General features: G+C 38.7%; 1 protein-coding gene across 13 annotated transcripts; it reads left to right on the top strand.

Moving 5' to 3' along the window:
- Positions 1 to 5984: 5984 nt before the first annotated feature.
- On the top strand, positions 5985 to 26662 carry LOC145328762 (uncharacterized). 13 transcript variants are annotated; one of them, XR_013882587.1, is made up of 12 exons: positions 6720 to 6877; positions 8414 to 8516; positions 9277 to 9381; positions 9600 to 9839; positions 10919 to 10963; positions 11763 to 11858; positions 14264 to 14377; positions 22807 to 22896; positions 23963 to 24265; positions 25373 to 25409; positions 26098 to 26415; positions 26519 to 26662. XR_013882587.1 is itself a non-coding variant. In XM_080172581.1 (11 exons), exons 1-11 carry the CDS (start codon positions 6821 to 6823, stop codon positions 26165 to 26167), a joined length of 1260 nt encoding a protein of 419 aa, XP_080028707.1. In that variant the 5' UTR covers positions 6720 to 6820; the 3' UTR covers positions 26168 to 26662. The 13 variants fall into 13 exon arrangements, 9 of the variants coding, with proteins under 9 accessions (XP_080028714.1, XP_080028707.1, XP_080028708.1 ...); XR_013882588.1 differs by having other exon boundaries at positions 26559 to 26662; XR_013882589.1 differs by having other exon boundaries at positions 6721 to 6877; positions 25373 to 25412; positions 26100 to 26415.
- Positions 26663 to 27687: the final 1025 nt, after the last annotated feature.

Raw genomic sequence — 27687 nt, forward strand, 5'->3', positions numbered from 1 at the left:
ATATTATTTTAATATTATCCTTTATGTTTTATATTTCATAAGATGAATTCTTTATAATAATTGTATCACAGTTTATTGTCTTAGTTTCAACTATAATATTGTATTGTCTATAATCTATATTAAACTTAAAATCTGATAATATATGTTTGTCTGTAATGTACTATTGTTTGCTCCTAAGATTATTAATTCCTTTCCCTACACTTAGAGAATAGAAATTGTTGATCTCATAAGAGAATGTCATTTGTGTGTGTGTGAATGTGTGTGTGTTTGTATGTTATGTAATTTCCATAGGTAGAAAGCACCCGGCATGAAAGAATATTTTTGTTGCATAGGTTTCGTGATTTTCTTTTTAAAATATTTGAAAAACATTAAGATGTGTTTCTTCTTTTCAAAAATACTTTATTGCTTTATTGTCTTTTTTGTTTTCTATAATCTTTATTTCATATCAATTAGTTGTAATTTTACTTATCTTCTCAGGAATCCTAAGATTAAAATTTTAAAAACTTTATTATTGTAAAGTATCAAATATTTTGCTAAGGTTACTTCGCCTTTAAATAGCAAATTATACTATCAATTTATTAGCGAAGCCACTCAGTACAATAATTAGGATTTGATTGTCTGCCTTTGCATACAACGAATGTTGAAACACAATATCTACGTATTCTATATTAATATTCTTTAACAAATATATCCGTGGAGAAGAAAACATAACAGTTGCAATCATAAATATACTTTGGTTGCAATTTGCCTTTTGTTACGCGGCAGTTCTTAGTAATGTTTTGAGCGGTTGTAGCAAAGGTGTGGCTTTAGAAGGCTTATTTTCCTCAAAGTTGAATAGTTTATAAGGGTGTCTGTGGCTGAGTATGGGTTAGTTACCTAATAATTATTTCTTATGGGCGATGATGCTGTCCTTGACACTCTAACGTCAAGTCCAATAACCTAGGATAACTAAGGGTAGCCAAATCTCTCCTTTTCTGTTGAAAAACCCCGGGAATTAGGTTAAATAACACACATCAGACAAACGACCTTTGCTTAGAAGTCCTAACTGTACATTAAAATGAGTTGCACCTGTTTCGGGCCAAGGTATTACCCCCACTATAACTATCAATGTTGCGAACTTGACATAGAAGCAGTAGGAACCATTTTTAAAGTCTGTAGTTATGACGCGGTTTTAAGCTGAGATTCGAACCTATCACAATCCAGACGACGAGCGGATGCGCTATGTATTGAGCCACGGTCGCGGGAAAGATGAGATATTTAGTCGGATAGTAAATGATATTGCAGATGAATCGCGGCTCAAGCTTTTAGTGGATTATTCTTATTCTGCCCAGTCCTTCTGATTGTCGTGTAAACTTTACATTTACTATATGTTTGATTTGATACATTAATTAAATCAAAATTAAAAGTTAGTTATTAATTTATAATCATTGGGGGGGGGGGGCATAAGTAATATTAAAATATATCAGATTTTAATCCCCCCCCCCCAAAAAAAAAGGAAGAAGAGTATGTAACCACCCCCCCCCCCTAGATATACCACACTTTTCTGGGATCTTGCCAGATCAAGTATCAACTGTGGGGAATACCAAAGGATGACTCCATGCAAAATTTGAGCCTGATCCGGCCAAAACCGGCCGTGATTTTTATAAAAAACCGGTTTTTTCCGGTTTTTAGGGGGTATCTGTATTTCGATTCAGCTGGAGCAAAACCGGTTGGAGGTACAAAAAATTTTACTTTACATGAAATTTAGCCAATGTAATTGCCTACAAAAATGTACTTCATCATCAACTTGATTGGACAACTCTTTCCCCTCCTAAATGTCCATTAAAATCTCGGAAACGGCAAAAATCGCCAAAAATCACGCCTTCGGCGGCGAATAACGGCTAAACGATCAGCCGGAGGCGAATCAAACATAAGTAAAGAAATGTCCGCCTCAAAAAGTTGTTCAACATCAAAGAGATGCTTGAAGTCTCTAAAACGACTCCTTCCCCTCCTTAAAGGGGAAAAACTGAAAAAACGTGATTTTCAAAAGTATGCCCACTTCGTGGGTGTGGGAGTCACCCCAGGGTCACCAAATATAAAGTCTAGGCGGCTCACAATGCTGAACGGGACCTTTTGCTTAACCTAAGTCTGGTTATTTGTGAGGTCTAAGAAAGAAAAAATCCCGGATTGGATGAAGCACGACGTCGCTGCGCGCCGTCAAAAATCGCTGGTTGGCTCATTTTGCCCCCTCAAACCCTCACCTTGTGCCATTTTTCTGTGTAAAGATTAATATCATAATCTTTTGCGTAAGTCTGATTTTTTTCCCTAGACCTCACAAATAACCAGACTTAGGTTGGGCAAAAGGTCCCGTGAGATTATCTCAAACCGTTTGGGCGTGACAGGCCAAAAACCGCAAAAAATGGCCTAAAAATTGACCGGCCTGTCATTTCATCAAAGAAATCCATCAAAAAATCACAATTTGAAATATTAATTAATTAATAACTTTTTTCTCATAAGAGATAATGACACAAGACTTTCACTTGGTGAAAATTCAGCATTGTGAGCCGCCTAGACTTTATATTTGGTGACCCTGGGGTGACGGGTTCAGTGCCCCCCACACCCACGAAGTGGGCATACTTTTGAAAATCACGTTTTTTCAGTTTTTCCCCTTAAAGGAGGGGAAGGAGTCGTTTTAGAGACTTCAAGCATCTCTTTGATGTTGAACAACTTTTTGAGGCGGACATTTCTTTACTTATGTTTGATTCACCTCCGGCTGACCGTTTAGCCGTTATTCGCCGCCGAAAGCGTGATTTTTGGCGATTTTTGCCGTTTCCGAGATTTTAATGGACATTTAGGAGGGGAAAGAGTTGTCCAATCAAGTTGATGATGAAGTACATTTTTGTAGGCAATTACATTGGCTAAATTTCATGTGAAGTAAAATTTTTTGTACCTCCAACCGGTTTTGCTCCAGCTGAATCGATTTACAGATACCCCCTAAAAACCGGAAAAAACCGGTTTTTTATAAAAATCACGGCCGGTTTTTGCCGGATCAGGCTCAAATTTTGTATGGAGTCATCCTTTGATATTCCCCACAGTTGATACTTGATCTGGCAAGATCCGAAAAAAGTGTGGTATATCTACCCCCCCCCCCCCCCCCCCCCGAGGAGAAAATTACTTAAAAGTTAGCCGCTTTTCGCCACGGTTTGTTTTTATAGTAAAAGTATTTTTTAAACCCACTGAATCTGATTTTAAAAAAAGTACTGCAGGACTTTTTTATATCTATTCGAAGCAGCTAATAGTGCCTAATAAAAATGATGTCATGCAATACAAATGACCAATGACGAATTACAATGTATACCGGCCTATCACTGGTAACTTGTATTGTATGCCGGCACTATGAGATGATTTCATCTATTCTAATCTAAAAGTTATTATTTGTCAGTCTGATGAAATAATATTTTTACTATTATGTCATAAATTGTCAATAATAATTACAAACAGGCTTCGGCGCTTCGCTAGTTATTTTTATGTTTTTTTTTTTAATTTTGATTCAACATTTATATGTTTATGTTCTGATTTTTCAGTTCTGACACTCTACAAATGTTAATGTTCGTTTGTCTTACCGTTACAGAACTTCTATGGATGTTGTCATCCTTGTTTTTTTTTTATAGAAACATAAGATAATTTTTGTAATAAAAACAATTTCATAGCACAACTTATATTTCCTGTTTTATTACAATCATATTCTGGTTAAAACCAGATAGATATTATTACAGTTTTGTTCAACAAAGTACCTTAAAAATGACCACCTTAACGTATTTCATTTTAATATTTTACTAAGAAGAGGTATTTGGGCCAGTTTTCAGCTGTTTTAAATTTTAAAGTCACTCGGACTTTACAAAAGAAAAAAAGCCACTTTGACTCTTTGCAATATAATTATTTATTATTATATATAATGATTGCAATAGACAAAACCAAGGAACAAAAACCCTTTTTTTATATCATAAATAGCGGCTACGACCCTAAAGGCCTCTTTGGGCACTTGAGTAGAGTGTGTTAATTTGACAATACAATTATTTAAAGTAACAGTTTTTCTAGGGGTGATTTCTCCAGGGAAACAGGTGATAACCCCCCCCCCCTCAAGAAAAAAAATTGTTTCAAATCTTCCCAGGACCTTAGCAGTTAAATTAAAGGAGAACTTTATCAGTTAAGCGGATATTCCATGTATCTGTAAACAACCCATTGACCAAATAAACAAGCATTAAATGTTATGCGTCACACATAAGTTAAGAAATCCAAAGATTTATAGAACATGCTTTGAGTGTGAATTTTTTTTGTCATTTACATGTCAAAGTCATTTTCTCTGCTTTGATATCATCCTGCCAGGTTTGTAGGTGTCCAGAGCTGGATCTTTAAATCATTAAATCATTTTAGTGGTGAGCCAGATCGGGGTGCGCTAAAGGTGATCCGGAGGTGGGCCAAAGGTGAGCCTCAGCCACTGCTAAAAAAACATTGATATTTAAAAGATTTTCGGGTGGTGTTGGTTATATTCTTAACTACACAAATTTTGAAAATCGGACCATAAAAACCAAAGATATGAAGAAATATGTAAAAATATAAAAATAGCCAAAAACCTGCTAAAAGACAGTCCAACCTCCATGGATGTTTCATTAAACGACGGGAAATTTAATTTAGATATTCAAAACCAAAAAAAATTGATAATCGGACCATAAATACCATAGTTATGGTGAAATATGTAAAAAATAAAAAAATAGCCTAAAACCTGCTAAAAAGCAGTCCGACCGCTATGGATGTGTTATAGTTAATTATTATCCTTAGTGATGGGAATGTTGTCAAAAAGTTTCAGCCTTCTATCTGTCATAGGAGCCGAGAAAATCCCTCACTTTGTTTCATACAGACGGACGGACATTTCGAATTATAGAGTAGCTTCGCTACTAAAAATTCAACTGATTTTCAAAAACAAAGCTGGTTTTCAACGATAAATGCATAGCAAGTAGAAGGGGAAATAGAATGGGCTATCCACATCCCTGTCAAAATTAAGGGGGATGATTACAACCCTGTACACCCCCTTAATTATATTTATAGGGGAAGGTTGTAAAAATGCGCATTTTGCACATTTAAAACAGCATGCCTTTTTTTAATTGATTCCGTGACTAAAATGTAAGAATCATAAATGACAAGATGAATTTGATTATTTGGTTGTGTCAATAGAAGTGTCACCCCCCAAGCAAAAACCCTGTGTACGCATCTTGATTATGTACAAAAGGTACAATGGTACAAAAAGAAAAAATTTGTATACAAAAACCCCATTTTTCGTTTCTATTTAAAATAAATGCGGAGGGACAGGGGAAAAGGGAGGGGAGATGTTTTGTTTGGGGGTGACATGGGCCGGGGGTGATTACTTTCTTATTTTTTAGATTGGTAACAAATATCATTTTTAAAATGCGGGAACTGAATAAAGGGTAGTGGATTTTATAGTTAGGGGTGGTGGTGGTTGTCTTTGAATTTTGGTCTATATATTTTGATTTTTTCAGATAATTTATCAGTTTTACAAAGTATCTATTTATAGATATGTAGAATTCATTGTGATTAAGTGTAAAGCAGTCCTTAACTATTTATTTTTTATAATAATTGTTATTCTAACTTAAATTTTCTGGATATTATTTTAATTGAAATTTTAACAAATCTATTTTAAATATCAAGAAAATAATGGAATAACGTTTATTTTCTTTTCTGTCTTTTATGTAAATTCTTTTTTGGTGTCTCATTAAGTTTAATTAGATACTTTAAAAAGAAAATTGCACAACTATTTATTTAAACAAAAAATATTTTTTTCAACAGCTGTTATACTTTTCCCTAGATAAGAATATTTGTTTTCTGTATGTACAGTCCCTTTCGTGAAAAGCCTCTTACGGGGCATTTCGTCGTATTTCCACAGTAGATTTTTTTAAATTCTAGCCGTTGTGACTAATTGCTATACACTATAAAATATGATATCATAAGCTACTGTGGATATACGATGAAAGTGACCCTATTTTCAACTTGTTAGAGTTTTTAGTAGCGAAGCAATTCTATAATCCACATTGTCCGTCAGTCCGTAACGCTATGAGGAAACGTGATTTTCTCGGCTCCAGTTTATGAAAGACAGCTGAAATTTTTATTTAAGATTTACATTACATATGTCAATCTAATCTATTCATTATTTTATCCATCTGTCTATTATTTGGGGTGCCAGATCGATTACCAGATTTTCAAGTTTTCCTGATTTTCTCAACTCCTTTTCAAGATATAGGGCTGAGTTTTCGCTAAGTTTTATTGAGATTTGTCTATTAATTAGGGTGCTTATAGATAGATTACCAGATTTTTTAGGTTTTCGAAATTTTCTCTTCCTAGTTAGGATTGACTGTTGAAATTATCAGGGATTAAATATGCTCATATTCTACATATTTCCATCAATTTTTATTAAGATTTGTCTGTTTATTGCTGTGCTATGACTATTTCTATATTTTAAGTATTCGTGATTTTAAAGGTTTAGTTATTTCACTTTTTGTCAACTTTAATGTTTATTGTATGACACTACTCGAGATTCCTTCATGATTTTTGAGCTTTGTTACTTATGGATGTTGACATTCTTGTTATTTATTACTTTGATAATTTAATCGTTAATTATGTCTAAAGCTTTATTGCAACTTTTAACATTGCATATAATCCAAAACTTGCATTTTAAGACCATAAATAACTACATCTTTATTACGAATTATTTAATGCTGAAAATATATTGTTTAGAAGTTAATTTTTTATTAGGGTTTAGATTTTAAAAATGAGGATAGCAGCTTTGTTTATTTTGTTGTTTGTAGATGTTTCTTGGCAGCAATCGGTAAGTTTTAGTTTTTGTAAAATATTTACAAGTAATGAATACCTACCTAGTGCAGGGACAAGGGAATGATATTCTGACAAACCTCTCTAAAGGAAAATTTCCCCACAACTCCTTCCCCTTTTCCTCCCCTTCTTTCTCACCCCTCTTCAGTTACATAACAAACAAAATATACCACCAGATACTTTATAGGGGTTTCGTTTTTTTTTTGTAGAATTGTTTGTTAGAATAGCTACCCCTGACCTAGTGATTCAGATGTAACCAATAATATTAGAGATCCATATTTGGTTATTTCAGGGTTTTTTGTGTCGCAAATCTCTATAGTTAAGTTTTATAATGATAATAATGATTTTAACGATGCTTTGCTTATTAAACAGTTGAGGTTGAAACATTTTTTATAAAAGCAGAATTCTAATAATCATTATGGCTTTTTCCCTCTAAAAGGATAATTTACTATTTCATTTCTTACTCTCTTCATAATTGGATCAACTTGGCCGATATGATTTTTATATAAGGGCCGCTGGGTGAATTAAGGAAGGAAGGAGGGGGGGTGGGATGTTAGTCGACGCTCTCTTTAGAATATAAGTTTAAGTAATATTCGAAAAAAAAACTGAACACAAGTTAATTTAGACTTAATTTTTAAAATTATATTACTCAATATTTAATTTGTTTGTCATTTGTCTACCGAAACTATTTGTTTGGCTTCGCTTTTGTCTTCCTTTCCTATAAATATGTTGCTGGGAACATTATGGTCCTAGAACTGAGGTGAATTCTTAAAAAACTTTTGCCCCACTAAAATCAGTTTGCCTCACTAAAAATTTAGTGGGCTAAATTATCCCCTCTAAATTTTAAGTTTGCCCCACTGATTTTAGTGGGGCAAAAGTTTTATAAGAATTCACCTCAGTTCTAGGACCATAATGTTCCCAGTTCTTTAATAGATAAGGTGTAAGTCTGTTTTACAAGTCAACACATTTGTAATTTTTTCTCTAATTCATATGAAACTAATTAATATCCGGTGGATTAGAACTGATTCTTAACCATATGAAAAAATCTTGTCTAGCATTGTTTTATTTCCAGTTTTATACAAATATAAAAATGTACAAAGATTAAAAGCAGTTTTTTTTCAGCCCATGCCTTCGGCATCTCTGAGCTAAGGAACTGGTTTAATCTTATAATTGTTCATTTATATTCGCGGAAAGCTGTTTATAATACTATGTGACAAATGACTATTATCTGCCCCCAATATTATTTTTGATTGGCTATACCTTGTGCCTGTAATAATTTTTCTCGTATTCATTTGAATCCGGTGGATAGGAACCGGTTCTCATCCATACGAAAAAACTATGTCTAGCATCGAATTATATCCAGCTTTCTACGAATATAAAATGTACAATGATAAGATTAAAACCAGTTTTTTTAGCCGGTGCCTTCGGCACCTCGGGGCTAAAAAAATAGTTTTAATCTTATAATTGTACATTCTATATCCGCGGAAAGCCGTTTATAATACGATGCGAGAAATAACTATTAAAATCTGTTCAGTATACCTTCCCTCCTAAGACAGAAGATTGTTCTCTGACGTGTAAAAATAACCATGTCTGCCTTACATGGACTCTTGATGATGACTCTGATTCTACATTTGATGGTTTGTATTTTTATTAGCTAAGCTTAGGGTCGATCCGTTCTTCTGTAACTGTTAGTGTAGCAACTCTATAATTGTTACCAGAAAGTATGTACGTTTATTTGAAACATGCTGATTTTATAACACTTTAATAACATAGTTATCTGTTATCTGATTTTTTGAATAATTATTCTATTTACGCTATTTTGCAACAAGGGGAGTGGTAGGTTTTGAGTAAAATCCGTCAAGGTTATTTGTTATAAGTTAAAAATGGTAGTATAACGATGAAAATTTAAGTTAACTTAAAAAAAAAAAAAATTTCAATTAGAAATACACATATTTAGTGAATATATATCGTTCTACTACTGTTTTTAAGCCTTAAAACACACACCTTTACGGATTTTACCCGAAACCTACCTCTCCCTTTATATACAATTTTTATTGACTTACAAATTAATGCTCAGCTTTTAAGTTCTGAGTTAGTGCTCGTTTGTCCTTACTTCTGATTTTAGAGTCTCTCTTTTTAGATGTCATTCCTGTTTCTGAGTCTAAAGTTTACTCTAAAAGTTACAAAAATCTTACTTTATTTTAACTTTATTCGCCTTCTTAAGTTTTGCTCTTATGCATTCTTGTTTTTTCTTATCAATAATAACATGACTGGATTGTTCCTTAACTGCGTTCTTAAAGGTCCAATTTACTAATTATGTATCTATTTCTGAACATTAGAGATTTGTCTTGAAGTCGTTAATCTTTATGTTTCTTATTTCAAATTTAAAATTTCTAGGTTGCTGCCCTCCAGGCCTGGCTAGGCAGTTCCTTGATGAAAAAAAGTTAACATGTCCTCCAGGTCAAGTCAACAATGGATGCTGTCCTCCAGATGGTGTCCCAGGTATAGTTTTTATGTCTCCTAGGTCAATGCTGTCGAAGCAGTGGTTTACCAGGTAAAAAGATTTGCCAAAATGTATTTGCTTCATAATCAGAATATTTTATTTTAAGTTAAATATTTTTTATTACTATTCTTAATTCATATTAGGTTTTAGATTACAATGAACATATAACCTTATATTGTAAATAAATTTTTATAAATTTATAACCTTATTATTTTAGTTGAGGGTCCTGGAGGCTCCAAAGGTCCTGTAGGTAATCCAGGTCCACCAGGGGCAAAAGGTAGCAAGGGAGAACCTGGTAAAGGTGGAAATCCTGGTAAAGCTGGAGAGAAGGGTCAGAAGGGAGAATCTGGACCCCCGGGATCACCGGGAAATCCTGGATTTCCAGGTATGAGCCCTGGACCTCAAGGACCCCCTGGACCACCAGGACAACCTGGATCTGGATCACCTGGATTAACAGGTACGTCGGGATGTTATGTTTGTGTTGGGGGTGGCATGGTGCCCAAAATTTTGGAAATTAAAGCTCTGTGCCCGTCATTTAACTCCCTCTTAAAAGCTTAGATACATCCCTCCCCTCCTTATTACAATTCTAGTCTTCTTTTCTTCCCTTATCCATTCCATTTTTAATTTTTCTCTCTTAATAATAGACTAACTTCAAATAATAAATGTGTAAATTAAAAATATTAGTTTATTCCAATTACCTACGGTCATCCTTTATGATTTCTCCTTTTTTAACCTTTTGTTTCTTGATTTTTTAAGTAAACATTTTTTAAGATTGTTTATAATTTATGTTGAGCAAATACTTTCAAAAAGCTCCTTTTTTATCTGAAGTAACCTACTGTAGCCATGTTTTTTTTTCACTTCTCCTTAAACTGTTTTAAAACTATTTTTAAAAGGTATATTAAAAATATACTTTGACATCTGTAGAATCATACTGCAAAGCCAAACATGAGAACAATTGCGCACATCAATTTTTATTAGGATTTTAAAGTTTATTTTTTACTATGGATTAAATAATTTTTACTGAATCGTGATGTTTCTTCCCTTTGTAGGTAAAATACTCAGCTTTTAGAGTGTCTTGCTTCGTAAATATTGTATGCTAGTATACAGTAAAGTTAGGTCTTTTGATTTTATCTATCAATACTAATTAAAAATTAATTCTTTACAATATATCAATGAATTAACATAAAAATGTTTCATGTTTATTATACATTAAAACACATAAAAATTGGCTGTAAAGGGTTAAATAAATTGAACAGAGTAATGTTTTTTTTATTGTATCAGTATAAAGTGAATTATATAAAATTGTTCACTAAGTTACAATATTACACGAAGTAAAAAAAGACCCTTTGATCTGGTAAAAATGACCAGAGCAACAGTAAAAATTAATTTTTAAATCCCCCAAAAAAAGTTTATTGGGGACTTAATTCAAATTTGGGCTCTGCAGTCTGATTCTATAGGTGTCCTAGTATATTTTTGACCCCCCATTCAAAAATAGTTTAAAAACAGTTTAAATAGTAAATTGTAGTTTTTTCATAGGTCAACCAGGAAGAGCTGGTCAAGATGGAAAAGATGGACCTCCTGGTATGTATTGTTAGTAGGGTTGGCAATCCGGATCCGGAATCGGGCCAATTTTGGAATCCGAATCTGGATCCGGAATCCGTTTTTTAATAGCGGATTCTGGATTCTTAATTGGTAGGCTAAAATTAGCGTCCAGCAAACGATCACGTGATGAGCTGTTAAATCCAAGAGCTCAGATTAGACAGCCAACGATCACGTGATGAGCTTGTAATCCACTGACCGTCAACTAAGCCCTCTATTTAGCTGTACAGTGTTCACATGACATCAAAATATATTTATTTTCATTTTACAGCTTTTCATGCTTTATTTATTTTTTTAAACAGCCTTTTGAAATACTGCTAGAATCCGGAATCCGAATCCGGAATCTGCCAAAAATAAGAATCTGGAATCCGCATGGAATCTGCTACTTTTTTGACGGATTTTTTAAAGAATCCAGAATCTGAATCCGGCCCATAAATTCGACGGATTGCCATCACTAATTGTTAGTTTATTATTTTAAATTCTCTTGAGGTGGGAGAGGTCTACAACTCTCTCCACCTTCATCTAAATCTTATTTTTTAAAAGATAAATAAAATATAAGATTTGGTTGTTTCTTTTCTAGGTATATTTTCTTGGGTGGGTGCTTTTACTCTCTCAAAGTATTTATAAGCCTTCCCCGGAAGCTATACTGTAAAATTGAAAAAAAATTCTAAGAGAATAATACCGAAGAACCATATTGGTTCAGCGAGAATCTTTGGAACCGACTCAAATATCTGTTACTTTTTTTATAAGTATGGATGTTTTTCCAATATTTTATTTTTAGGTGTGCAAGGCCCCCCTGGACTTACTGGATCCTGCGGACCTGCTGGACCCCCAGGCCCTGCAGGCCCCCCTGCTTACTGTCCTTGTCACTGCCCCGGTAAGAACCTTTTCTATACAATTTTCCCAACCCACTTTCTGTCACTTAACTTCTCTTAAAATTTTCTTTTACTTTTCATCTTCCTATTTTTTTTATTCTATCACTCTCCTTCACTACTTTCCTTTCTTCTATGCCTACCCTTCACGTCCCCTTTACTTCTCCCTTACCTCCCTTTGACTTTCACTATGGATATTTGCTTCCTTGTTTTTACAGGTCAAACATTTTGCAATGTGATAAATCTATTGTTTAAAATATGTAAGGTTAAGTGTCCACTCTGCAAAACCTTAACTGGTTTTTTTTGCCCCTGAGAATTTTAAAAACCTAAAATATGGTTTAAAATAGGTTAGGTTAAGTGTCCAATCCTACAAAACCTTAAAACTGTTTTTTTTTTACCCGGAGATGCCGAAGGCACAGGCTAAAAAACCGGTTTTAATTTTATGACTACATTTTTTATATTCTCATATTTTATATTAAACTGGATATAATATGGGATGTAATATGTAGTATGGATAAGACTTGCTTCTACTCCAACTGATATTAATCTGTTTTGAATGAATTTAAGATTAGTTTTCCTCCCATTGTATTATAAATAGTTTTCCTCGGATATAAAATTTACAATCATAAGATTAAAACAATTTTTTTAAATCTTATGATTGTAAATTTTATATTCTTAAACTGTATGTAATATGGGATGTAATACGATGTTAGACATAGTTTTTTTCTTATGGATGAGAACCGGTTCTAATCCACCAGATTGGAATCAATTTCGAATGAAAACTAGAAAATATTTCTGTTATTTGATGTTTGAATTATTTTAGGATCTGGAGGTAGGCGTGGTTATGGCTATGGTTATTAGTTTTTTCAGTATTTTGGCCCCCCCCCCCCCTTGCATTGATTTTAACATTTCAATATTTTAAATAGTTAATTTTAGTCGGTTTTATATTATATATATTATTTATTGTATTAATTTATATGTATGAGATATTTATTCATTTTAGCTTAATAAAAAAGATAAAACAATAACTTTTTTTTATTACTTTATACCTAGTAGTTTTAATATTTAATGTTCTTTAATAAGAATGCTGGAAAGAAATTGGGGTTTGAGGTTTAAGGCTTAAATAGAATTAAAACTCCGAAATTTGGCTTGGCAGTTGCTTTAATGGGGAATAATGTTTATTTGTGAAACCACGTTGGATAATCCACCGCTCCCACCGAAAACTGTTTCTTTTTGTTTACTCGCCTACGAAGACAATTTTCAAATATTTGAGACCTTTTTTTTCTAAAATAATTTCCCCTATATCTTCTTAGGACACGTTTTGGTTTAGCTCAGACATGTATTTGATATTAAAATAAAAAAGTGCCCAGAGCACATAAGGTCAACTTTTCAAGAAAATGATAGTTTGTCTTGAATGATGTAATTTGTCTTTAATGATGTAATTTGTCTTAAATGATGTAATCTGTCTTAAATGATTGTAATTTAGTGAGAAAAAAAACTATATAAAATGGCGGCATTTATTGGTTATTGGCGCAAGCGGCGGCTTTGGTGGTAGCGGTGGATTTGCTGCAATACTATCATATTTTTAAGTCATTTAACTCGCACTTTTATGGAATTCTGTGAAATTTACCTCTTCTTTTATCTAAAATTCATTTAAAGCTCTAGAAATGGCTAATTTTACTTATGTTGCGAATTTAGAAAACTTAAGTACTAGCACGGAATTCTGTAACATTTTATGCCTTTATATTTCACTAATTTCTCTATTTTTACTAACTTTTTAAATATGTAAGTTAAATTAGGATTCGATCTAGACTATAGAGGGTGCTATTTCCAAATAAATTATGAAGAAAAGGATATCAAAGATTTTTAAATTTTTCAAAACCTTTTGTACCTAATTATTATGACTACGTCAATGGTTAAAAGCAGGGGTCGGCAGCCGCGTGTATTATAACCTTAATTTGTAAAATTTAGCTGGATGTCATTTAACCTCTCCTCCAATTTTCTTTTACTTTTCTTTTCCCATTTCTTCTCTTCTACCTTTCCTTCCCTAATTCCTTTCTTCTGCTTTGCCTAACATTTACATCATCCTTACCTCCCCTGGACTTACACTATTTCTCTTTATCATAATTTGTACAAAATTTTGACTTTGACAATTGCTTAATCATATACATCAAGTATTTAAAATTTTATCAATTTTTCATCTATATGTATATATATATATTATATATTTTTATAGAGAACCTCGCAATTAGATTATTTTCCACTCTTTCAGTCATCAAATATCATAACTTTGTGATAATTTGAATATTCAAACTTTATCTACAAATCCCTTCTATTAATCACTTTATATGTTCAGTTTAGTGTACACACATTTGAAGAAAACTACCATATGGAATTTTATTTGATTTAGGAGGTGGAAGAAATGGACCAAAAGGACCATACTATGGCTATCATCATATCAAGGGACCCCGAGGACCCCCTGGAAAACCAGGATCACCTGGAATTGGAAAGGATGGATACCCAGGTGAGCAAACATAAGCTTTACAACAAAAGGATAAAATTGTGTTTTATATTTAGGCTTTTTGCGTTATCTCCTTAAATTTCACACTTTAATATTCTTATTTTACAATGAATTTCCAAGCTTAGAACTTAAACATTTTATCATCGGAATATAAGCGTTATTGAAAACCTTTTTCTCGAATTGCATGATTTTTTTTCTGATAAAATTTTTGTTGAATTTTGAAATTGGACACTATGACAGTGTTCATGTTCCTACTGCGATTTTTTTTCAAATTCCTTAATATTTTTTTATTGGAGTTCATGTTCAATAATAGTTATTTCTCGCATCGTATTATAAACGGCTTTCCGCGGATATAGAATGTACAATTATAAGAATAAAACTAGTTTTTTCCTATGATTGTACATTTTTATATTCGTAGAAAGCTGGTTATAATATGATGCTAGACATAGTTTTTTCGGTACTACGTCAAACAATAGATGCGTCAAACACTAGACTACGACAAACAGTAGAATATTTAAAGTGCGACAAACACTAAAAGCGACATACGCTAGATTTAAACTTAAAAAAATTTTCATAGATTTTTTCGTTTGTAATATTGCAATATAAATACTAAATTTATATTACAATCAATGTAAGATATGGCCGAAAAATCTAGCGGTTGAAACGTTTGAACACTCAACTTATTAAACCAACCAATCAAAATTCATAGAAGTACCAAAAGTTGTTTAGCCAATGAATAAGAAATCTTTTGCCTCCCCCCCCCCCCCAACTTCATTTTTATTTTAGTAGGTATTTTTTTTTGGGGGGGGAGTAATTTTTTTATAGGGGCGAAATGTCTTTGGAGGGTGGTGATACCCTCCCCCAAAATAGTTATAATCCTTCCTGGGACCTATAAAGCTACCCTGTTAAGGAGAACGCGACCGGTTCTGCAGTTAGCGAGATCCTTCGATACAGACAAACAAACATCCTTTTACTTTATTATAAGGATTAAATCTAGTGTTTGGTGTATCTATTGTTTGTCGCCTTTAGAAAAAGTCTAACGTTTGTCATATTCTAGCATTTGTCGCATTCTAGCGTTTGTTGTTTCTAGCGTATGTCGTGTCTAGGGTTTGTCTGTCTACTGTTTGTCGCATCTATTGTTTGACGTATCTAGGGTTTGACGTAGTGTGGTAATACGACACCCATACGGACAGGCCGAATACAGAGTTGCTTCGCTGTGACTTATGATAACAAACCCACCGCACTAATCCTATTATATCACTATCCATCTCATGACCGCTGTTAACCCCGCACCCGGCGGTCAAACTAAGCCTGCCTGAATGTGGGGAGGGGACTTGAACATGCAACTATCACGAGTCCATCATGCACTTATATAATCGGGAGGCACTGCCTCCCCTTTTACCACCGCTGCCCCCACAGCCTGTCTACCGTCGGGCGCTAAGCCCTAGCGCCCCACACCCCCTTCAAACCTAACTATTGTCATATTTTTGTTGTATATATATAGTAAACATAACTTGTAAATATTATTCAGTTTAAATATATAATTCTGTATGATTGAATCCTGCTTGTTTGTTTGGTAGAATACTTAAAGGCTAGGGCCCGTTGAATCCGAACTCGTTACCCCGTGGGCCGAGTACGCTCGGCTTACCAGAACTTGGTGTCAGCGTGTTTCAATCGAGCCTTACAGAAACTAGCCTATTCTACCTCTGATTGGACCCTTTGGCAAGTAAGGGGACAATCAGCCGCCAACTGACCCGTGAGACGGCCTTTTTAGGTCGAATTTCCATCATTTTGAACGCAATATGTGGGCCTCTGGCCTACGGCAAGCAGATTTAGCCTGCTAAAAGCGCCAGTTAAGACGCTTTTTCCGTGTCGTGTAGGAGTAGCGCTAGGTGCGCAGCCACGGCAACCGGATAATTTAGCTCAGACGGCTACAAACTGAGTCTAAATTGGCAAGTGTAGCTGGGACAAGCCCCAGGACACCCAGGCCAAACCTACGAGACAGACAGCTGTGTGCTGGTCTCCCTAAGAAGGCAATGTGTGGCTGCGAAGCTTCAGCACACAAGTAAGCCCTACCACTGCGACGGATAGCAGATTTTGAGCCACAGGCACGGCAGGACGGGACATTCCCTGCCGCTGCCTCCCAGGATTCGAACCCGAGGCGCTGTGGGACGGGCCATTCCCTGCCGCCATTTGTCGGGATTCGAACCAGCGGCGCTGTAGGACGGGTCATTCCCTACCGCCGTCACCCCTCTGAACCTTGCAGGACGGACATCCCCTGCTGCCAGTGCTTCCAGAATCACACCTAGAGCTCCTAGTGATAACAACACATCATTGTGTATAAAAAGTCAACCAAGTGATAAAAATAAATATAAAATTGTTGACCAGGTGATAATTAATAAGCTCTAGTGATTCGAAGCTACAGTCTAAGCCACCATGGTAAGCGATACCACCATAGCTGCGGTGCGGCCACCACCAAAGTTTCTGCCAACCCCAGCCGAACGAGAGGCCCCCTTGTCTCAAGGGCAGGACCTCCACTTCCCCTGCCATATCAGGGTGAGGTTTCCTACTCCTGACCCTGCCCAGCATGTACAGGTTGATGCCATGGTTGATTCTGGCAACCGTGTACCAGGGTCTGCTGTAATTTCTGAGCACCTCATGCACGCGATGGGCGTGCAACGCATGTTGATTCCGGACAACACCCAGATCCTGACTGCTAATGAGGAAGGCCAGCCCCTCCAGGTAATTGGAAAATTAAAAGAGTTATATATGGCAGTTTCACACACTCTTATACTCCATCTATACCACGTGACTGTGGTCCGAAATCTCTCCCACCCTCTGAACTTGGGTGGGTATTTTCTCAAGGAGTTCGGAACTAGGCTCTGTTTCGACATGCAACCACCTTGCTTGTGGGCGCGTGGGGAGTTTATCCCACTCCGTGGCGTCCCCATTGACCGGGAGACAGCCGAGAGAGAGCTAAGCTACGAGGGGCCTCTGCCAGGCCCCCTGCCTGAGCAGCCGCGTGTGGTTGAGAAAGGCACACACTGGGTGGACGCTGAGCTCAACGCACACAAGGGCGCTAACCTGCTAGCCATGGGGTTGCCCCCAGTGCCCAAGGTGCCAAGGGAGAGCCTGCCAACAACGTTTCCTGAGATTGCCAGCCCTCCAGAACCAATCTTCTCCTCCGACATTTTTATCAACGGCCAGCCGTGTCCACCTGGCCCCCTCTACCTGGGACCTCCAGCCAGTCCACCAGCCAAGCCCGAGTCCAGACCCGTCAAGTCGCGGTCTGATGTACCCGGAGCCACACTCAACTCTCAGGCCCCAGCCTCTCCCGGCGCCGTGCCCGTCAAGTCGCGGCCGGACGCCCACGGAGCCAAAGCTGGACCCAGCATTTTGGCCTCTCCCAGCGCCGAGCCCGTCAAATCGTGGCCGGACGCCCCCGGAGCCAAGCCTGGCTCCGACACGTCAGCCTCTCCAGAAGCCGAGCCCGTCAAGTCGCGGCCGGTGGGTCCCGGAGCCAAGGCTGACCCCTCACCAGCCACGTATAGGCTGAGCGCTGTCACTCCAACTGACGGTCAACCACCCCAGCTCCGCACAGCCAAGCGGGTGGTCCTGCCTGGCCGCGGGGTTATGGCAGTCCCTGTTGAGCTAGTAGGCCATCGCACCAAGGATGCCATTCAACTAGCTGCCCCAGAACAGAGGTTTGGGGAGGACCTTGTCATTCCAGAGGGCCTATATGCCCACAGGCCTGGCTCTGCCACTGTATTTAGAGTACTGGTGGTCAATGAGGGAGAGGTACCCCTCTTGCTGGATGCTGGCCTCCCAGTGGCAGGGGAGCTGGTCAAACCTGACATTCTGGAGGTCTCTGATACGCCTCCCCCGCGTCTCCACTCGGTCCAAGAACCTGCTGAGCCTATAGACATGCAAGAGTTGTGGGAGGCCTTGGAGATGGAAGACAATGAGTTCCTACGCAAGGACCCCTTGCTCAAGAAGGAGGTCTGGACTACGTTGTCAGAGTACAGGGACGTCTTCTCCAATTCTACCCCCGGCTGCACAGATGTGGTTGAATTGCAGCTGCGCCTCAAGCCAGGGACCCAGCCGATCCGCCAGAGATTTAGGGATCTGAACCCGCGGCAAGAGGCTGAACTGGAGAAACAACTGGACACTTGGCTGCAAGAAGGAGTCATAGAGCCGTCGGACTCCGCCTGGAGCAGCCCCCTGGTGCCCATCAAGAAGAAGGACGGGAGCACCCGCTGGGCCGTCGACTACAGGGCCCTCAACAAGTGTCTGGAGCTGGACAGCTACCCCCTGCCTAGGATCCAGCAATTGGTGGAACGAGCTGGCGGGCACCGTGTCTACAGTGCTCTAGACGCGGTGGCCGCATACTACACCATCCGTGTGTCTGAGGATAGCCGGCCCTGCACCGCCTTCACCACCCCCAGGGGCTTGTATCAATGGAAAAGGATGCCCTTTGGCCTGGCTACGGCACCGTCTGTCTATTCCAGGTTTATTGCAGGGGTCCTAAACCCACTAGGCACAGCCAACCTCCAGTCCTACCTTGACGACGTCCTGACCTTCCACCAGGATACCTGGGCCCACCTGGCCAGGCTCCGAGAGGTTTTGGAAGCCCACCGCAGGGGAGGGATCCGCCTCAAGCCAGCCAAGACCAAGTTGTTCCGGTCCAAGGTGGATTATCTGGGTCACACCCTCAGCCGAGAGGGGATAGCCATGCAAGAGGACTATATTGACCGCATCTTGGACTGGCCAGCCCCTAGCACCCCCAAGGATTTGCTGGCGTTGCTGGGCTTCTTTGGATACTACCGCCTGTTCATCCCAGAGTATGCAGACCTCACCTACGAGATGAATCGGCAGAAGACGGCCAAGACCCTAACCTGGACGCCTGAGATGGAAGCCCAGCTGCTGCAACTCAAGGACAAGTTCCGACAGGCCCCCATCCGAGCGCCGCCCAGGTTTGATTTACCAGCAGTGTTCCAGCTCACCACAGATTTCAGCAGCCGCGCCATCTCTGCCATACTGAGTCAATGCCAGGAGGGCAAGGAGAGGCTGATTGCCGCCGTGGGGCGCAAGACAACCGATCCTGAGACGCGCTACCCGTCCTGGAAGGGAGAGATGGCCGCCATTATCTATGGGATCCGAAAATTCCACGGCATCTTGTCCTATCGCAGCTTCCAGATCAACACTGATTCCTCTGCCCTGCTACAGATGAAATCACTGAACACATCCACAGGGATGGTGGCCCGCTGGCAGGAGGAGCTAGCGGCCTTAGACTTTACCGTCTGCCACAGGCCTGGCACCCAGAATACCAACGCCGACGCCCTCAGCCGCCGGGAAGATGCCAACATGCCAACAGCTAGCGCCGAAGAATTAGCAGAGCAGGCTGAGTATATCCACAACCTGGCCCAGCTAGGGGAGCCCGCAGCTAGCCGGCCTCCCGCCGCCCGACTGGATGCAGCTAGAGTATTGGAAGCCCAGACACAGGACCCCCTCCTGCTCCGTGTCCGCCAATGGGTGGCTGATGGCAAGGCCCCAACCAAGGCTGAGCTGCGTGGCAAGGAACGAGACGAGCAGCAGTACGCCAGCCGCTTCTCAGCCCTGGGGCTTGACGAGCATGGCTGCCTCACCACCACTGACCAGACTCTGACAGGAGAGAGGACAAGATACCTGCTGCCTTCGGCCCTCCAGCAGGATGCGTTCTTTCTAGCCCATGGGACCCCCATGGCTGGGCACTTTGGGATGGACGCAACTATTGCCCGCGTTGCCATGCACTTCTGGTGGCCCAACCTGGCCCGTGACGTCCGCCTGATGGTACAAACCTGCCCTGAGTGTGTCCAGAAAGTTACCAAGGAGAGGCTGAAGCAGGGGATCCACGTGCCTTCCCGCCAGGGGTACCCACAGCAAGTCCTATTTATCGACCTGGTGGGGCCACTGCCAGAGACCCCAGCTGGGAACCGCTACATCCTCACCTGCCAAGATGGATTTAGCCGGTTTGTCAGCCTCTACGCCATCCCCAACAAGCGCACCCTCACGGTGGCTGAAGCCCTGTTGCACCGCCACCTGGCCACGTTCGGATGCCCCCTGAAGATCCATTCCGACAATGGAATGGAATTTACCGGCCAGGTATTCCAGGAACTGGCCTCCCGGCTCGAGATTGGCCTGACACATCCACCACCCTACAATCCGCAGTCCAACCGAGTGGAGAGGTTTCATAGGACGCTCAACACAGGCATGCGCCTGTTCCTAGACAGAGACGATAACAACTGGGAGCCCCACCTGCCTGCCATCGCCTTTGCCTACAACACCAAGGCCTGTAGATCCACTGGTGTGACCCCGTTTCTGGCCTTCTTTGGGAGAGAGGCCAAACTTCTGGTGGACATGGTGCTACGGCTGCCAGAGACAGAATATGCTTCAGTTCCAGCCAACGTCCAAGCTCTGTTGCAGCGCTACTATGCAGTTTATGATGCCATCCAGCAGAAGGAGGAGGGAGCCATCAGGAGGAGCGCGGCAGCTTACGAAGGCACGGCCAAGTATGAGGTTGGAGACTTGGTCTGGTACCTGGCCCCTCGCCTGGTGCCAGGAAAGGCAGCCAAGATTACCAAGAGATGGACTGGCCCCTGGAAAGTAGTGAGGAAAGCTACAGAAGTCCATTATGTCATCAAACCTGCCTCTCCAGTAGCCAGAATCTCAGAAGTTACCGCGCATGTAGGCCGACTGCGCAAATACACTGGAGATGTGACTGCCCACCAGATCCCAGAAGACATCCAAGTTGACGTGGACGGCGACGAGGATGCCACCGAGCTGCCAGTTGGAGCGGCGGCGCCCGCAGCTGGCAACCCAGGAGAGTTTCCAGTGCACCAGCCAGCCGCAGCCGCCCCACAGCCTAGCGGCCAAGACCGTGACCCAGTGGAGGAAAACCTGCAGGAGCAACCCAACGAACCACCGCCGCCGCCGCCCGCTCCAGAGCCACTCAGAGATGCCATCTGGAACCCTGACGCAGACATGGAGAACCTGCCAGCCGGCAGCGGACCTGTAGGAGAAGAGCCAGCCACTGCGATGGAAGAAGCCGCCCCAGAAGAAGAAGAAGAAGCCATGTGCCCCCTGCTGATGACAGCCATCCCCATCCGGGTAGGAGCTAGGAGGCCAAGCAACCTGAATCAAGCAGGCGCCCCCATGGAATTCTATGCGCCCTTTGCCATCACCATTCCACCCTTAGGAACCACCAGAATCTGCCTAGGCCTCCGTGTCCAGTTACCAGCCGAGACAGAACTGATCCTGCAGACAAGGCAAAATTTCCAGCGGCGAGGCCTGGCCGTGGCCAACCCACGCCTAGAAGCCAACCAGGAGCTGACAATGCTGATCACCAACCACAGTCAGACCGAGCAACGAGTGTCCCGAGGAGCCTGTGTAGCCCGAGCTGTCCTCCATCGAGCTGTGCCCCAGGAACTGCCTGTCCGGCGCATGAGCCGGCTGTCGTATCCCCAGGTTCAAGGCCTGGTGGCTCAGGAGCCACGCAACCCTTGAAGGGGAGGTTGTGGTAATACGACACCCATACGGACAGGCCGAATACAGAGTTGCTTCGCTGTGACTTATGATAACAAACCCACCGCACTAATCCTATTATATCACTATCCATCTCATGACCGCTGTTAACCCCGCACCCGGCGGTCAAACTAAGCCTGCCTGAATGTGGGGAGGGGACTTGAACATGCAACTATCACGAGTCCATCATGCACTTATATAATCGGGAGGCACTGCCTCCCCTTTTACCACCGCTGCCCCCACAGCCTGTCTACCGTCGGGCGCTAAGCCCTAGCGCCCCACACCCCCTTCAAACCTAACTATTGTCATATTTTTGTTGTATATATATAGTAAACATAACTTGTAAATATTATTCAGTTTAAATATATAATTCTGTATGATTGAATCCTGCTTGTTTGTTTGGTAGAATACTTAAAGGCTAGGGCCCGTTGAATCCGAACTCGTTACCCCGTGGGCCGAGTACGCTCGGCTTACCAGAGTAGTACTAGTTTTTTCGTATGGATGAGAACCGGTTCCTATCCACCGGATTCGAATGAATACTAGACATTTCTTTAAATGATACAAAAATTTTTGTTGTCCAATCGGACCAACACATTTGTCAGATTGGAAAAGTCCGTAATTTTGATACTTTAACTCTAAATTTTTTGTTGCCCATTCTGAAATAATTGTATTATCCAATTGGATATTTTTTTTTGCCTGAGCGGACTACAAAAAAGTGCCTTCTTAATTTCTATAATACAAAGTTAAAATTTTTGCCATTAGCTTTGTGTTTCTAACTTATTTTTTTTCAATGTATTTATGGTTGTTTTTTTTATCAGACCTTTAAAATCTAAAAGTAAATTATATTTGTGCCTGGATTATCATTTGCATAGGTAAGGATGGTTCTCCTGGAAGTGATGGCAAAGATGGTTATGATGGAAGAGATGGTAACGATGGTTTACCAGGTTCACCAGGTTCAAAGGGTAAGCATTATAAATGTTGAGTATTATTCTTTAATCTAAGGGTTAGTTGCACTAAATGCATTTAGACTTAATTTTAGTGAACTACATATATTTTTTCCTGTTCAATGGATTCAACTACATCTAGGTATAGGGCATATATTTGAAAGAATTTAAATTTTCTACCACGTAGTTTTAATAATATCAAGACTTCAAAATCATATTCTGATGATATATGCAACTTGTATGGCTGTCTTTTTTTCACAAAAACAGCATGGCGGCTATTTTAGGTGCTTAATATTTTTATATTCATTTTAATACAAAATTACATATGTCAGACTGTATTCTGGTATGTAACTTATGCTTGCAATAATTTTTTTTAAATGATCTCATGGAACTATCCCTTTTGGTACTGCCCTTTTTTCGTTGTATTTTGAAAGCCTAGATGCATTTTGGCACATGTACAGTACATCAAACAATAATAAGCTATTTTCATTAAACCAGCAGTTCTAATTGACAAAAATATCCTGGTCGTTTTTTTAAAACACCTTTTAAGGCCTCGCAGCAATCTATATAGTATATCCTACATCTTAGTATGCTTTCATTTATTCTTGCATTTAATAGTGGTCAGAAAATCTGTCAGTGTTTCTGTAACGATATGGCTTTTTATGGATATGGTATAGGGTTGTAAGCCAATCAGACAACCAACCCTTTAATTACACGACCTTTGTCTGAGAAGCCCTAACTGTGTATGGTAGTGAGTTGCGCCTGTTTTTGGGCAAACGCATTCTCCCTACTCTAACTATTTGTGTCGCGCATCTGACATGGGAGCAGTAGCAACTATTTTTTAACGTCTTTAGTTATGACGCAGTGTTGGACAGAGATTCGAGCCTATCACCTTCCCGACGATGAGCGGATGCTCTACGTTTTGAGCAATGGTCGCGGGTTTACTTATATTTATATTCTTTGTTTTGTTTGAGTCTTTAAGAAAACCTTTCTTTGTTCATTTGTCCATGTATTATTTCACTTTGACTAGCAACAATACTACATGGTTTTATCCTTGTTAAATTATTTTCACTTTTATGTTTAGGAGACATGGGATACCCTGGAGTTCCCGGAGAAAGAGGCTCTATGGGCTATACAGGTCCCCAAGGCGAACAAGGTCCCCAAGGCGAACAAGGTCCCCAAGGCTATCCAGGTCCCCAAGGCTATCCAGGTCCCGAAGGCGACAAAGGTCAACAAGGTGATCAAGGTCCCCAAGGCTATCCAGGTCCCCAAGGCAATACAGGTCCCCAAGGCGATCAAGGTCCCCAAGGTGAACAAGGTCCTCAAGGCTATCCAGGTCCCCCTGCATACTATGAAAAGCCCACATATCCTCCTGTTGAAAAATATGGTAAGAATTTTTATTAGTATTGCAGCTACTCATTCTCTAACATAACTTTTCGTCTTTTTGCATTGAACAGGGTGTTTCAAGAGAAATGTCTTTTTTTTAAAACTTAATTATGCATAGAAAAGCAGACAATTTTATAAAATGTTTCAAATATTTAAAAATGATTATTTCAACAAATTATGCCTTAAATACCGTTTTTTTCTAAAGGCCTTTTTTGAAAGATTTATGGATTTAAAGGTTGTTCCAAAAATGCGCACATTTCTAAAATTCAAATTTCTTGGCTTTTAGAAAAGTGCTATGAATACTGTTAGAATTGTCATAAACTCTAGTTTTTGAAAATATAAGTAATATTTTTGTGCCATTTGTAATTTAGAAGCTACGTTGAAAAAAGAAAGAAAAAGGTTGAAAAGTTTTAGGTTGGACATTTTATCACGTAACTTCTATACTAAACGTAGCACAGGATTGATTATTTTAAATCCAAAAACTAGACTTTATAACGATTCTAATGGTATGCATATTTTTCTACTAAAAACCGGTTTTTAAGGCATAATTTGTTGAAATAATTATTTTAAATATTTGAAACAAATTTACCAGAACAGGTTTTCCAAATAAATTAAGCAATTTATATAGTTGTTTTATTTTCTATGTAAAATTAAGTTTAAAAAAAACACCCTGTATATTTGATTGTTAAAGAAAAGCTGCTCTATAAATGTTTTATCTCCTGTAGTACACATTTTTATTTTTTATTTCCCATCCCTTCTCACTCCAACTTTCTCTTACTTTAACTGGATCTACTGCAGTTCACGGTAAAATATTGCTGGTAAGCAATATTTCCAAAAATCTATGAATTTTAAAGGCTGATAGCTGCCAAACGGCTGAACGTACAGATAATGCCCGCACATTGTTTTAAGTGGCATAAGAAGGCCTACAAATAATCTGGAATAATCTGCCTACCCCTTTACTACTAACAAACTTTTCTTTGCCTGACCTTTGAATTGATTTTTTTTTACCAATTAAACATTCCGAATATGGGCTTTAGAAACAGTTTTATTACTAATTCATTCTAACATCAACTTGATGATGATTTAATGACAATCTCTTTTATTTCAGCTACTGTTAAAGGTACTGATAAGTATGCTTCTGGTAAAGGGTAATCTTTTTCTAAAACATGACCATTCGACTTTTTGCATTGTATATTTGATTGTAGGCAGATTTTATTATTTTTCTTTCCAATCCTCTTTAATTTTTACGCACTATCCTATAATAAAAAGTAGTAGAGGTTTTTTTTGTTTTAACTTTTTATAAACCACTGAATTGGTTGAGTTCTTCGTCTTAGGGCAGCTTCCTATTCCCTTTATCACTGCAAAATTTATTTGAGTTTACAACAAGATGTTTAAAAGGGGTAATTTCATGAAAGGCATTTGAACTTAATTTAGTGAACCGCATATTTTTTCCTGGTTAATTTGTTAAACTACATTTATATGGCATATTTGAAAGAATTTTAATTTTCTACCACGTAGTTTTTAAAATATCAAGACTTGAAAATCGTCTATTTAAATTTCAATTTTCAAGTCTTGATATTTTCAAAACTACGTGGTAGAAAATTAAATTGTTATTCTTTCAAATATATTAAACTCATTAACTAGTATAAAATATGCGGTTCACTAAATTAAGTTTACATGCATTTCGTGAAACTACCCCTTTAGTTTACATGACATTTGAATTGACTTTTTTACCAATTTAAAATTCTGAATATAGACTTGTGTAACATTTATATTACTAATTCATCCTTACATCAACCTTATGATGATTTATTAACGAATCTATTTTATTTCAGGTACTGGTAACCAAGCCAACTATAACCAAAAAACGAATGGATATTTCTCCAGGGATGTGGATGTTTAAAACCGAAGATAGAAATCTTTTCAGTATTAGTTCTTCGAATAATTCTAGTTTTGAGGTTCCCTCCACATATTTTAATATTGTAAATAGTTCAAAATTGTGATTTTTATGTATATTATTTTGTATTATGTATTTATTTATATGAATGATGTATTTATTCCCAGGGTTCCAGGGATGGGAAAATGGGTCGAAAATTCAATATATTCAGATTCTGGGTACTGGATTAAAGGGATTGGGCAAGAATTTAGCAGGTTCTAACCCACTTTGATAAATTATAAATATTTATTTCTTTAAATGAATGATAAATTTATCATTTGCATCAAAATGTATTTTATTTTTGAACAAATCTTTTAGTTTAATTGGATTAAAATTATAATAACTTATCAAAAACTAGAAATAAAGTAGTGTATCACTTATAGCATATTTGTTGGTAGTTGTGATTATAGAAATTATTTATCATATTTTGTAAACCATTTTAATACATTTGTTTTATCTAAATAATATTGTGTTGTAAAACGATTATTAGTAATAAGAGTGAAGCTTTTCTAGAATGATTTTCTGCCCGTGGATGAAAAGTTAAGGACTATAATTGAGTGACTTTTTAATAAGGGACTGACTCATAGTTGAGCATTAAATTTTTTTTGAATACCTCATTCCTGGCAGGCACAGGATGCCAGCAAACCTGGAATGGTTATCCAGGTAAGAAGCGAAAATATATTTTTTGACTTAAACAAAGCATTTTATTAAAATCTCTTATAATAGTACATCGTAATATGAATTATAAGTGTTCAATTTTAGGTTCCAGGTATGACCTTCCAGGTCTCCAGAAATCTTTAAAAGGTTCCGGTGACTGCAATTTTTGACTAAGAGACTTCATATTTTTAACTTCAGCTTTTACAATCTGTCTTCATGACCTATTAAAAGGGGGGAGGTTAATGCAGCCATCTTGTAATCAATGATTAAATTGCACTTAGAATTCGAATTTTGATCTTAAGTTTTGCATGAATAATGCATGGTAGGTCTATTTTCTATAAATCGAATAAAAAGTTTAGATCGAAATTTGAATTATAAGTGTTATTTAATCATTGTTTACGTCGAGATGGTTGCATAACCCCCCCCCCCCCCCCACCCCCTTACATAAAAACCCGCAGCAGTTTACCTGCCGGCTGCGGCAGTTGGAATCTGCCTTGTACAGCTGATGCCGTCAAAATTTATGTTTTAATATTTCTAATATAGAATTTACATGAAGGTAAACAATTTCTGAAAAAAATTGTTCTCTTATAGCTACAAAGATAAGAAAATTACAGCCATTCGAAATATTAAAAAGCATTGATTTTTGTTGTTTTGTATAAAAGATTATGTCGCCGTATATACGGCCAGATATTTCCAATACCCCAAAACCGGTTATCATACCCACCACTAGTTTTTTTCATAAAAATCTTATGATGGTTTTATTATATTTTCTGTCCTGGATGCTAGTTAGCCACTAGTTATCCTATTATATGTGTCCTGAACTTTAAAGA

Source organism: Acartia tonsa, chromosome 9, assembly GCF_053477335.1.
Source record: "Acartia tonsa isolate MP-2025a chromosome 9, ASM5347733v1, whole genome shotgun sequence".
Taxonomy (NCBI): domain Eukaryota; kingdom Metazoa; phylum Arthropoda; class Copepoda; order Calanoida; family Acartiidae; genus Acartia; species Acartia tonsa.

Excerpts from the sequence above, each read along its gene's own strand:
- LOC145328762 (XM_080172581.1), top strand. The coding sequence starts at position 6,821 with ATGAGGATAGCAGCTTTGTTTATTTTGTTGTTTGTAGATGTTTCTTGG. Across the intron at positions 11,859-14,263 it reads CTGTCCTTGTCACTGCCCCG|GAGGTGGAAGAAATGGACCA; the intron begins GTAAGAACCTTT and ends TATTTGATTTAG. Across the intron at positions 25,410-26,097 it reads GATAAGTATGCTTCTGGTAA|AGGTACTGGTAACCAAGCCA; the intron begins AGGGTAATCTTT and ends CTATTTTATTTC.